This window comes from Condylura cristata, unplaced genomic scaffold (assembly GCF_000260355.1).
Source record: "Condylura cristata isolate star-nosed mole 26May11 unplaced genomic scaffold, ConCri1.0 scaffold00028, whole genome shotgun sequence".
NCBI classification, from domain to species: Eukaryota; Metazoa; Chordata; class Mammalia; order Eulipotyphla; family Talpidae; genus Condylura; species Condylura cristata.
In genome coordinates this window covers 13062875-13076158 of record NW_004567129.1, presented here as the reverse complement: position 1 = coordinate 13076158, position 13284 = coordinate 13062875, and the positions used below count along the sequence as shown (strand labels likewise).

The 13284-nt window shown below is 46.7% G+C and overlaps 1 protein-coding gene across 1 annotated transcript in view; it reads left to right on the top strand.

Annotated features, from left to right (window-relative positions):
* HYDIN (HYDIN, axonemal central pair apparatus protein) overlaps positions 1-13284 on the top strand; it is a 289232-nt gene that overhangs the window by 183364 nt on the left and 92584 nt on the right. Inside the window, exons 29-37 of the mRNA XM_004690198.2 lie at positions 355-492; positions 2862-3039; positions 5335-5459; positions 7077-7180; positions 7591-7727; positions 7968-8095; positions 8191-8382; positions 8686-8835; positions 11657-11896. Coding sequence (XP_004690255.1) covers positions 355-492; positions 2862-3039; positions 5335-5459; positions 7077-7180; positions 7591-7727; positions 7968-8095; positions 8191-8382; positions 8686-8835; positions 11657-11896 — 1392 coding nt within the window. The remainder of the gene's footprint in view (positions 1-354; positions 493-2861; positions 3040-5334; positions 5460-7076; positions 7181-7590; positions 7728-7967; positions 8096-8190; positions 8383-8685; positions 8836-11656; positions 11897-13284) is intronic.

Here is a 13284-nt window from a genome sequence, read left to right as displayed (position 1 = left end):
ATCTGAACTGTGATCTGACCCTCTCCCCCTCCCAAAACGCAAAATCTTCTTAATACTGAAAAGCTTACTTTATGGTGAAGAAATGAGGTTAGATGCCCACCTCATGGTCATAAATCAGTGACTGAACTAAATCAATTGTTCAAAGATCTAAGGTGAGAGCCTGGTTTCCAGGGTCTAGTGATCCCACTGCCTCAGTGGGCAACTTTGCTAAAATGTGAGTCTGCCTGCTTCTACACCTGGAAAATACTAATCCATGTCTACAAGGAGAATCTAGTTACCTGCTTTGTCAGGGTGGTAGCAACACCCCAAAGTATGGGTGGCAGAGGGGTCACTCTCCCTCTTTTTCTTCTTAAGCTATTTGACCGTGTCACAGAGAGTGAAATCACGTTGAAGAACACCGGCAAAGTAGGCTTTGAGTTCAAGGTTCTGAATGACCATCACTCTTCACCTGACAACCTTCTGCCTGGGGTGCCACTCATCCTGCCTCGCTCGGTAAGTAGCCTTCCAGTTCATGAGGACCATGGGAGACAGGTGTGCAGATCCCAAATCCAGACCTGGGCCCCAGCCGACGCAGGCAGCATGTGCAAGCCTCCACTCCAAGTAGCCCTCGCTGAGAAGAGCCGTTCAGGTCTGCTGTGTTCCTCTCTGCGCTGCCCCTTTGTAACTGACCCTTGGTTTTGTCTCTAAATGGAATTTCCCTCCCCCCGCCATGTTTTTCTATTTTTTATCAGATATCCTATTATGAGGCCAAATTGTCATTATGAAAACAAAAGGCTAGAGAATTCCATCATATACATGGATATTGAACATAGAACAACAATATAAGGACAATTCCCCACTCCGAATACCATGAGAGAACTCTTTCTTAGAAAAACACATCGATAAGTACTCAAAATAAAAGCTAGGACCCACACCTCTCCTCACACTCAAAACCTGGAGTGCAGGGAGACCCTCTCTGTGGGAAACGTGAAAGGTGGTGGATTGCTTCACTCAGGGGTGAGGGGTGAGAAAAGAGAGAAAGAGGATGTGAGAGAGAATCCTGGAGACTATCAAACATTGCACCCTCTGAAATTTGCCCCCAGCCTGTGACCCTTATATATACACACACCCAAACACACATATACACACACACCTTAAAATATGCAAAATTTCATAACATATGTTCAAAATTATAAGGGAGCCCATTCAGAAATGGCTTTTAAAATACTTCTAAGTGGGAAAAAAAAAAATACTTCTAAGTGGGTCTTCCCTGGTAGCACAATGGGTTAGAATGCAGCACTGCAAGCTAACTGCAGCCACTTCAGTGTGAGTTCGATCTCCAGCCCCCGAGGAGATCCACATGGCCCAGCAGATCTCTCCTGACCTGCCCACTGCTTCCCTCAGCAGTGCACTTCATCAATCTGCCTGTTCTGCCCCCCGCTCTGTCTCTGGTAAATCCTCTCACTGCCCCTTCACCTCTGGCTTGTACCCCAGTTCTGTATGAATGAATCTTAAAAATAAATATACTTCTAAGTAACTTGCACTTCCCTGGATGTTAGTTTCCCCTTTGTGCCTTTTACAGACATGTGTAGCTGTGTGATTTTCTGTCACTTTTATTTTCTGGCTACTAACCTGGAAGTTATATTGTGACCTTACTGATAATTTTTTTAGTTTTATGTGATGTTTGTGGTATGTAAAAAAAAAAAAAATTGACAGAGCATGTTTGGCTTATAAAGCACAATAGTAAAACAAACTCCCCTGAAACTAACAGTCACCTTGGGTTAAAGCCACCCTGTTTAATGGGCTTAGACTTTATCGTGAACTTTATAAACAAATAGAGTCAGAAATATAATCTTGTGCAGTTTGGTTTTTTCACTCAATATTGTGCTTCTAAGTAAGACCAGTTAGTTCTTGCATGTAGCTATCATTCATTTATCTTCACCACTGAATAATATTCCTTTTATGTTGAAAATAATTTTCCACTTTCCTGTAAAAGCATATTTGGTTCTTCTCCAAAACATATTTGGGTCTTCTCCCAAATTTTGCTATTAGAAACAATCTTGCTACAAATATTCTTATATAGGTCTTTTGTTCAGGTGAAAACTTTCTAGGAAAATTTCCCGCAGAGCAATTTCTTGGTCATGACCTGTGCACATGTCCAACCCACAAGATTTTGCTAAAGTGTGTTTTTCACAGTGACTGTTCCCCTTGCCATTCCCATCAGATGTGTCTGAGTTGCTTTTTCTGTACATTCTTACCAAATTTGGTAAAATTTGCCAGTTGTGTGGATGAAAAAACAATTTATTATGATCTTAACTTGCATTTCCCTGGTTCTTTATAAGAATGAGCATCTGTTACTACATTTATTTGCCATTTGTGTTCCCTCATTTCTTTTAATATTTTTTTATTTATGTATACAAGAACTGGGCTACAGGCCAAAGATACGGCGGAGGGGTGAGAGATTTTACCAAAGACAGGGTGGGGAGCAGAACAGACAGATCTACTAAAATACACTGCTGAGGGGAGCAGCGGGTGGGTCAGAAGTCTGCTGTGCCATGTGGGTCAGCTCTCTGGCTGGGGATCGAACTCGTGCTGCAGTGACTGCAGAGAGCTTTGGAGAGCGTCATAGTGCTGCGCTTTAACTTGTTGTGCCACCAGAGAGGGCCCTGTGTTTCCTCTTTTATGAAATGCCTGGTCACACACGTTGCCTATCTCTGTACATTGGCTTGTCATTTCCTCATAGCTTCGGGAGAGTGAATCCTGCAGGGTGAAGCTGAGTGGTGAATACCAGAACAATACCCCTGGGGCCTATCTAGACGTCTGTACCAGAAGCAACACCAACTGCAGGTTTTAAAGTTCTCTCTGGTCTTTCTGCTGCATAGGGGTTTATCAGTTCACATAAGGAGCAGGTGTTGAAGGTTTACTACTTACCTGGAGTCCCTGAGGTCTTTCAAAGGAGTTTCCAGATACAGATTGCCCACCTGGACCCAGAAAGCATCACTCTCAATGGAGAAGGAATCTTTCCCCGAATCTGTCTCGATCTCCCCAGGAACCTAAAAGGTACTGTGACCTGTTGTAGTATTTAACTACTGGGGAGCAGAAGATGCACTTTCGAATGATGGGCACTTGCGCTTTTGCTTGACAGCCATCTCTAGTTGCCTTCTACGTTAGTCCTCCGTTGCAGAAACAAGTTGAGCATCAAAATTGTCTCGGAGACCAGAGCTTAGTCCATGGCTGTCCAGAGTTAAGGCGACTGGCCAATTCTGCCATCACTGAATTATGGCAGAGGACTCAGAAATTACACTTCCAAAGGCCTTCTCCTCCAGCTAACTCTCCCTGGGTCATCCCCCAAGAGCACCCTCACCATGGCCTCTGAGAAGGCGACACCATCAGGAGTACTGTTTTCACAACACAAACTCTTCAGAAAGGCAGCCACAGACATCCGACCCCTTCATTTGCCATTCCAGAGGGTGTGCACCCACATGACATCAGAGGCTTTCCCTTTCACCTCTGACCCCCAGGAGCCACTTCCCTGACAACATGTCTTGTCCTGGTTGACCCCAAAGCACAGCTGAGCAGCTCTTCCAGTCATAGGCTCTCTCCGGCTCTCTCCTCCAGGCTTGGAGTGCAGGCTGAAGGGCCAAGAGAAGCTCCCCACTTCTCCTCGTGAATCCCTTCTCCAGCTCCTTGAAACCCACACTCCATCACCCGCCTCACACTAAGCCTGTTTACCTCAGCCTTGCCTCACCCGCTCCCCGAAGTCAGTGGTTCACCTCTGGGGGATCACCCATCAAACCCTAACTTCCCGCACCCCAAAATGTGAGCACAAACATTGGTGAGTCTTAGGGCATACTGGTTACACTCCAACCTGGAGAGTTCCAGCCAAATGCTTCCATCTGACCCCACATGTAACTGGCAGGAAGGAGAAGCTTTGCCATGTGGCTGAAAACGGGGTGACCGGTGACCCCAGGAAGGCAGGAGACATGGTTGGGACAGCACCATTCAGCTTGGACAGTATTTGGCTTCTTCCCTCAGGCATGGTCCCCATAGTTCTCGCAACACCCGGCAGCCGTGACAGTCTCCACAGTCCCTTGTGCTGTTCCCTGCCCTGATTTAACCCTCTCTGACCCTCTCCCCTGCTGTGTGCCTCAGACTTATGGGGGCTGCACCTCACGGGAGAAACTCAAAATACAAAAATTAACAACCATCTAAGAAAATAAACAAGTGTAATTTAAAAACAATAATAACCTGAAATGAAACTGGCAATTTTGGAATTCTGTGACAGTATTGCTCTGTCATCTCTAATCAAACAAATAAATTGATAAAGCAAAAAAAAAATTTAATCTTTCCTGTGAATACCATTGGGTGGGTCTTCTGCACCCCAGACCCCGCTGCCTGAAGTCCTTTGCCTCCTCACCCTCCCCCCGAGTATTTGAATTTGCAGTGACTCGATGGTGAACTTGGGTGATAGAAATCTCTCCTGATTTCCTCCCCTCCCTGATTTGGGGGAGTGTAGCTTACTCACTGTAATTAAAGCAACTTGACCTGCATGTGTTCTTTGCACCCACTGAGATTGAATGTTTGTGAAGTCTAACTTGAAGACATCCAGCATGAGGGGTCCCCGATGCCATGGTCAGTGCTAGAGGGGGAAGGACTAACCAAGCTGGGGGTCACCCTGCGAGTGACACACTCTCAGGTCCGCTAATGCATAATCTCCTAAAACCCAAGGAGTAAAAACTAAAATCAGCAAACAACTATAAACCAGAGACATTCTATGGGGGCAGAGAGGGGAATAGGATCAAAACAGGGGTGTGACTGTGGTGACGGCGCATGGGTGAGCTGGTAGCCAGAAGTCCACGGGGGTTGCAACCGAGATGTAAAGCATACATTGTACAAAAATGAAAGATGATGTAAAAAAAATTATTTTAAAGAAAACAGTAACTATAATACAGTAAAAGTCAAAGTCATCAGGCAACTATAGAGCAGAGACATTCTGCGGGGAGGAGGAGGAAGAAGGACCAGGACAGGGGTACGAAGAGCACAAGGGACTTTGGTGATGACACACAGGTGAACAGGTGGTGGGGATTTCACGGGAAGACCGTACATTGTACAACAATGAAAGATTAGGTAATGAATGTATTTTTAAAAATTAAAAAAAACTCAGTGAGGTCTCTGGTTGAAATTCAACTCACTTACCATGACCTCCCCCTCTGAAATAGGAAAACATGGCTGGTGGAGTGTCGAAAGGCTCATTCCCCTCCTCACTGAGCTTACCCAGAGCTGAGGGTCAGTGCTTTCAGCAAGGTCCATGTTTTCCTAACCACCCTGATTGACATCTCCTTCCAACTCCCACAGGAAATGAAAAGTATGAAACCTTTTTGAACCAGGCCAGGAAAAACCTAGAAAAAGAGTACAACAAATATGAAGTATTTGACCAATTTGAGACAGCTGAGGAAGTGCCTGAGGACGAAGCTTCCGAGGTAAGACTGGCTTCATTCTGCGCAGAACGCGTGTGGAAACGCAGCAGTAAATGCAGAGGCCCAGGGGCAGGAAGCACATGGTCATCTGTGGTACAGAAGAAAAGAGCGCTGTATAAAGCAAAAGAGGGAGGGAGGTAAAGGAGCGAAGGAGAACTCCTGAGTAGCCTCCTTGTGAACCTGGAAGGGTTTTGAACTTTATCCTCCGGGTGACAGGAAGTTATTGGCGGTTTCAACAAGGGTTCTGAGTAATCAGATTTGAATTTTATAAAAATGTACGTTTTCACACTGTGCCCACCACTTGTGCCCCAATAATCCTCCACCACCATGTTCCAGCATGCCCCACCCCTTCCCAGACCCACCCCACCACCCTCCCGCTCAGGCTGACCCAGTTCTGCAGTCAGATGTGTCAGGGTTACTTTTTTAAGCTGATGGAGTAAATCTAGATGAGAGATGGTAGATGTGTAAACAAAAGCAAACACCTTAGGCGCAGAGAGAATTGGCTGGGTTCAGGAAGAGTTCTGGAGGTGGAATGATTCGATACATGTATGTGTTGCCAATGGTCACCACAGTAAGTCTGGCTGACTTGTCACCATGCATATTGACAGTTTTTTTTCTTGGGTGCTAAGATCTTCTCTTAGCAACTTTCAGATATGGCTGCAGTCTTATTAATTATCATCACCATGCTCTGCATTATATCCCCATGACTTCTTTATTTGATAACTAGAAGTTTGTACTTTTTCTCCCTCCTCCCATTTTGCCCACTCCATGCTCAACTCCCTGCCTCTGGGACCACACACATGCATCTTTCCTCCATATCCATGAGCTCGTTTATTTTGGTTTTTGGTTCTTGTTTTTTAGAGTTCGCATATATGTGAGACCATAGAGTATTTTATATCTTTCTCTGATTTATTTCACTCAGCATTCTTCCCTCAAGGGTCTGTCTATATTGTCACAAATGGCAAGATTTCCTTCTTTTTTATGACTGATTCATTTTACATTGTGTATATACATATGTGTGTGTATATACATATGTGTGTATACACATAGATAGTATACACACATATGTATCCATATAATGGAATATGTGTATATGCTATAGATATGTACATATACACACACGTGTATACACATATATAGTATACACACAGACCACATTTTCTTTATCCATTTACACATCCATGGATGCTTAGGTAGCTCCCATTTCGTGGCTAATATACATAATACTGCAATCGAACATACAAGTGTATATATCACTGTAAGTTTATTTATTTATTGGATAAATACCCAATGTGAAATTTGGGGATAATGTGGTAGTTCTATTTGTAATTTTTTGAGGACTCTCCAAACTGTTTTCCACTGTATCTGCACCAGTTCATCCCTTCTGATTGGGAGGCTACTCAAAAGTGGCCCCTGTTTGTTTACCCTGCCTCAGCCTCCCAGGAAGTGCCGATACACACTGAGGCTATGCTGTGGGTCCATGTATGTACCGCAGCCCTTAGGAGAACCACAGACCGTTATGATATCTGGGGTTTTCGTCCACCCACCTGTGTGAACCAGTTTTTCCCATTGATGCATTTTTAGAAGAACTTGCTCTCTTGCTCTTTCTCTTGGCTCCAGTTAAGTGCCCAGCTCCAGATGGAAGTAGAGAGACTTATAGTTCAAGACTATGCCACAGATCCCACGGAGGACTTCAGCCATCGGAGCCGCCGCAAACTGACCAAGTGAGTCAGTTTGTGCCAGAACACAGCAGAGCCAGCATCACAGCCCGCCAGCGTGCTCCGGGATGATGTGGTGAAATCCCCTCACCTCACCTGTCTGCCCTTCCCTAGCCCAGTCCCGCCATCGGGTCTCTGCCCCTCCAAGTTGAATCCTCCGACTCTCTCTAGCAGACAGGCCTGGCCTCGGGTCTGTCAGGGCAGGTCAGCTGGGCTTTGCAGTAACGTGGGAGACACAGTGTTGACTTCTGGGGGAAGTGTCTTGTTTCCAGTCTCCAGTTCATCAGTTGTTCTGAGCTCACCACAGAATGGAGGTGTGCACAGGAGAGAGGAGTGCTCTGAACTTCATCCCTTTGAGAACAGCAGCCTTCAGGTTTGAAAGGCAAATGGTAAGGAGGGCTTGTTTGCCATTTCAGAGTCCATCTGCCGGAGTACATCCTGGACTTTGGCTACATCATCCTCGGTGACATCCAGACCCACATCATCAAGATCACCAACACCAGTCACTTCCCAGTGTCCTTCCATGCTGAGAAGCGCATCCTTCACGACACGGGTAACAGGCTAGGAGGCCCCTTCCTGCTGCCCTTTTCTTTCCCAACAAGGTGTCCCCTGCCCTGTCCTCCTGGAGCAGACTTTCTGCTGTCCTGGAAGCTGCTGAAACACTTTGGGGCCACCGAGGACCCTCTATGTGCCCCTCCTGCCCCTCCTAACTCCACCCCCGGGTCTCCATCTGGAGCAGCTGTGCTTTGCTTATCCTCTTTCCCACCAATGAATTTCACTGATCTTGCTCCAGGCTTCAGTACTGAGCTAGATCGTGTCAAGAATCTGCCCTACTGTGAAACGGAGACATTTGAAGTGAGATTTGACCCACAAGGGGCGGGACTTTCCGTTGGAAACAAAGAAGTCACCCTGCCCATCAAGGTGAGATGCAGCTCACCGTCCCAGCTTCCAGCTCTGCCTGCTGGTCACCCTGGGACGGAGCAGACCCAGTAACAGCACCTTCATGCCCTCTGTAGGTGGTCGGAGGGCCAACCATTCACATCTGTCTCCAAGCCAAGGTGACCGTCCCCACCATGTCACTGTCCTGTGGGAAGGTAGATTTTGCCACAGTCCAGTGTGGGCAGTGCCTCGTGGAGACGATTCAGCTCTCCAACCACCTCCAAGTCCCTTGTGAATGGTTTGTCCACAACCACCAGCCTGTAAGTAAGGTGAGTTGTGACCTGTGGGCCCCTGTGGCCACCCCCTCTTCAGTCGGGCTTGTGACTCTCGGTGCTGTCCTCATCATTCCGCACCCCTGCCCCAGACTCTCACTGGCAGCCATGGCATCAGTGGAAAGACTGGGCCCTTCGCTCACACTCCAGGGCCTGTCTGGTCATGACCCCGTCCCACATCTTGACTTTGTGATCCCCGAAACCTGGGGCGTACTCCGTAAACGCAGGTTGAGTGAACAGAGGATGAAATGAGTCCATTTTCAGTAGGGATGATCTGATTGTCTGATACTTATTAACCAGCTCGAGAAACACATGCCAAAGTACTTAAAACGGAAACTGCATGCTGAATTAAAGCCAAAGACCCGGATCTTTGAGATCCAGCCCTCCTCTGGAATCTTGGATCCTGGTGAGAGATCCAACGTACAAGTGAAATTCATGCCCAAAGAGGAGGTAAGTTATAAAGAAATGTGGTTTTATTCAGATTCCCGGACGGCTATGAGCTCCAGGGAAGCTTCGAGTAACCCGGGTCTTGCTATCCAAATATGACATCTCCAGTGCCTCTGGCTAAGGTGGGACCACGAGGTCTGGTGGCTCCGTGCCCCAGCTCTGGAGCCGGCAGACTTGTCGAACCTCCTGACTCTTAGTGGCCTCTGCCTCTAGGTCCGCCCCCGCCCCTTCCAGGCCAGGTGGCTCTGAGCAGATTACTTAGCCTCACCACAGATGAAACAAAATAACAGGATCACATGTCAAAAATCCCTTACTGCAATTCAGAAATCGATAAGCTCCCAACCTAGAAGGAAAATGTCACAAGTACCATACCTAAACTCTGAACAAAAACCCTCATCTGAATTGACACAGGCTCTTTAACCTTATGTTAAAGACTTTTTTTTAAAGATGTATTTGTTTATGCATACAGAACTGAGGTACAGGCCAGAGGTGCAGAGTTGGTGAGAGGATTCACCAGAGATGGGGGAGCAGCACAGGCCCACTGACAAAGTCCACTGCTGAGGGGAACTGTAGGCGGGTCAGGAGAGGTCTGCTGCGCCATGGATCATCTCCAGGCGGGGATCAAATTCATGCTGGAGTGGCTTTAGCCTTTTAGTACTGTGCTCTAACCTGCTGCGCCACGAGGGAGGGCCCTAACCTGCTTTTTAATCCCTCTTGGTTTGCAAAGGCAACTGCAAACAGGGGACCTGCCCCAGGCCATGCAAGGGGTGTTGGGTGACATAGGGTATAGGCATAGTGCTTACCTTTCTTAAAGTGTGACTTTGAATGCATTGACCCCTAAAATTCCAGGCCAGACCTTATCAACCTGCAAGACCACCTTCTAGGGTCACTTGGGACCCTCAAGGAGTTAATGTGCCTGCTGCTCTGACGTAGTGTGCTGTGGCTGTCAATGTGGTAGTTGTGTGAGGATAAGAGAAGTGCCTCCTGGTAGGCAGCCTCCTGCGCCCCACAAGTGTCTCTTTTGTGAAGAGCATCAGCACAAAGAACACAATAAAAATAACAAAATCCTAGAGCCATAGGGGATCGCAAGAGGTTACATTGTACAGAATTTTTCTCACAGCCTAAAGCATCTGGAAGATGATTTGCTCTTTTTTAAATGAAAAAAAAAATCTGTGTGAGTTTTACAGAATACCTGTGGTTAACACTCATGTCCTTGGGGATGGCTTTGAAGGAATACTTAAAAATCAACAGTGAGAAAGAAGGAAAGTGAATGACTTCATATCTGCCTCTAAAATAAAGTCCCTATTTCCATCATTATCAAACTCTCCCCACCCTTTTTAAAAGAAAGAAAATTAATAGTTGGCAGTCTTCAAGCATGGCAAGGCTGTCAAGGGGCTTAGTCAAGATTTCAGATGTTTAACTGAACAAGGGAAGTACCAATATCAAAAACAGATTTGTCTAAGAGGCTCCATGGATGTTGAGTTGGAACTGGTCATGTTAAGTTTCCCCCAGCTGGAGAGGAACTTGGTCTGTGTCCAAGGAACTGGCATTAGCCCATTCAGTTCACATCTGTATCCCTCGGTGTCAGCCACACAGAAAATCACTGAGCCCACATAGTCGCCTCTTCGATAGTACAGCATATGTTCATAATACTGTGTTAGAGAACAAAGAAAAGAACTAAAATTTTTAGAAAGATTTACATTTTAAAAAAAACAAGTTAAAATAGAATGTGTGGGTCCTAAGGTGCTAAACCTGTTACGTCATAGAAAGGCCTCCTAGTCATAACATGTTCTCTTACTGTACCCTACAGAGAATTTTCTGAGTGTGTCCCTGTATGGCCGTGTGCATTCCACCCACCAGATTTTGACCCTTGCACCAACATAGCTTGGAGCTCTTCAAAGCAGGGAGCCTCTCAGGGTTCCGAGCCCAACTCATGAGCCCACCTATATCAGAGCAGCCTGGTCACCTGGTTAAAAGCACAGGTGCCTCGAGCTTCCCCTGACCCCACCGTATCAGGATCTCGAGGGACAGGCCTGTGAATCTGCATTTACTACGTTTCCAGTGACCATAGGTTAGGGCGGTTGGTGTCACTATCAACTAGTATTGAGATTTTAATTGTATCAGATGAAATCAGTGCCCTATCTTACCATCACCCACCTGCTTCTTACCTACACCTCAAATAAAGAAAATGCATCAGATTCTCCGAGAGAGATCTGAAGGCAAGGCTTTGAGTGCGAGCAGGCTGTCTGGGCATGCAGGAGCACTGACACAGGCAGGCGGTGGCGGGGGAGGAAAAGGCGACTGATTAAAGCTGCGTCGGCCAGCCAGCTGCCTTGGAGACTGGGGCTGGATCACACTGGGAAGCTGGGGAGATGCACAAAATTCACTTGCTCCCTCCTAGGAGCAAGAGTAGAGGATCTGCACACAGTCGACCTTGAGTCATTGGTTCATGTCAGGTCCGGGGGTGTGACTGCCTTTTTACGCCTGCCCCTTGCTCCCCCTGGCCTGTGCAGAGCAGAGCCTGGGAAAGCAGAGCCCAGAGGTGCAGGTGGTGGTGGGGTGACGTTTGAGCACGCTTGGGAGCTTGGAGGCCTCCTGCTCAGGCCGAAGCACATAGGGTGCCTGGCATCACCGTGCCCAGAGTTAATACACTCGTAGACAGTGCTCTCGGTTTAAAAAGTCTCCTCTCTCAACCTAAATAGGATCGGTTTTTGTTCACCGGTGTTTTGCAGTTCCACATGGCATGTAGCAGGAAAAAAATGTTTTGCAGTTCCACATGGCATGTAGCAGGAAAAAGTGTTTATGTTGATTTTCTTTTTTCCAGAAATCCTACAGCCAAACGCTGGTGTTCCAGATTGCCCAGAGTTCTCAGAAGCTCACTCTGCTGGTGCAGGGGCAGGGCCTGGAGCCGCACTTGGAGTTCAGTCCTTCCATCCTGGAGCTGGGGCCGCTGCTGCCGCATGCAGCTGGGGACGAGGGCGAGGTGGTGGTGAAGAACCCCTGCAGCTTCCCCATCGAGTTCTACTCCTTAGAGTTTGACCAACAATATATCGTAGAAGAGAAGGTGAGTGGAGAGCTGCACGGCTTCAATTCCCTACCCCGCCAGACCCGTCAGGTACTCAGCTCTCCTCTCTGCAGGACAGCTTCCTCCTGCCTTTGACCCTCTTCCCCTTGAACTGTTACAGGGCAGCCCAAAGTGAACTGGGCCACCTGTCTGTGAGTCCTCACCTGCATGCTTAAGATTCACCTGCACTGCAGGCACACACAAAAAGGGTAAATAATGGGTTTATTTACAAAGGGAAAGGAAAGGAACAACCCAGGGAAAGAGAGAGAGAGATACAAGTTAGTTAGTGCATCCTGTCAGTTCTGCTGACTTGAACCCCAATAGCACTGATCCAGAACCAAGCCACCAGCCACAAGGCCAAGGGAGAGTGAGTGCCTCAGCTCAACATGGCTCATTTATATCCCAAAAGTCTCAAGGTGGTTGCTTAGCTCCACCCTTGGGTCCTCACAGTCCTCCCTTTGGTATTGCTGGGAGTTGTAGCTTCAGTGACTGGAGTAGGGGGTGGAGTCCACAAAACCTGTATCTGCAGAGTTTGTTCAGGACATCCTTTCCCCCTAACAGAACCTCTCCTCAGCAGTTTGAGGCTGGCTTCTCTGTAGCCTTTCCTGATCTCCTTCCCTTGCTCTGAGCACAATTCATTGCTTCTTTGTGATCTCATTATACATTTTAACAGCTAATTGAAAAGCTAAAGCATGTCCATGGTTACAACTCAAACAGTAAAGCAACCAGCTGCAGCAACCATCGTTGAAGTGAGTTTCTTATTGGCAGAACACATTTGGTTTTGTTTGTTTTTTTTTTTTTTCACTAATTTAATTTTTTTAATAATAGTTTATTTTTACATCATTTTGTGTATTTTTCCAACTCAGTTATAATCCCGGTGGGCTTCCCATCACCAAATCACCTATGTGCCATCACCATAGTCCAGTGCATCCCCCCCCCCACAGTTTTTGATCATGTTCCCCACTCCACCCCCATAAAATGTCTCTGGTATATAGTTATTCATTATTATTATTTTTTTCTCACCTGGTCTATTATATTCCTGCTATGAGGGAAACCATCCGGTATTTTTCCTTTTCTTTCTGACTTATTTCACTAAGCATGATCTTTTCCAGTTCCATCCATGTTGCTGCAAAAGGCATGTGTTTATTTATTTATTTTTTTGGTTACTGAGTAATATTCCATTGTGTATATGTACCACATCTTTTGAATCCAGTCAGCCACTCTTGGGCATTTGGGCTGTTCCCATGTCTTTCTGATTGTAAATAAAGCAGCAATAAACATGGGGGTGCAGGCATCTTTTGAATCAGTGTTTTTGTGTCTTTTGGGTAGATACCTAGGAGTGGGGTTGCTGGGGCATAGGGAAGCTCCATGTTTAGCAGTTTGAGGAA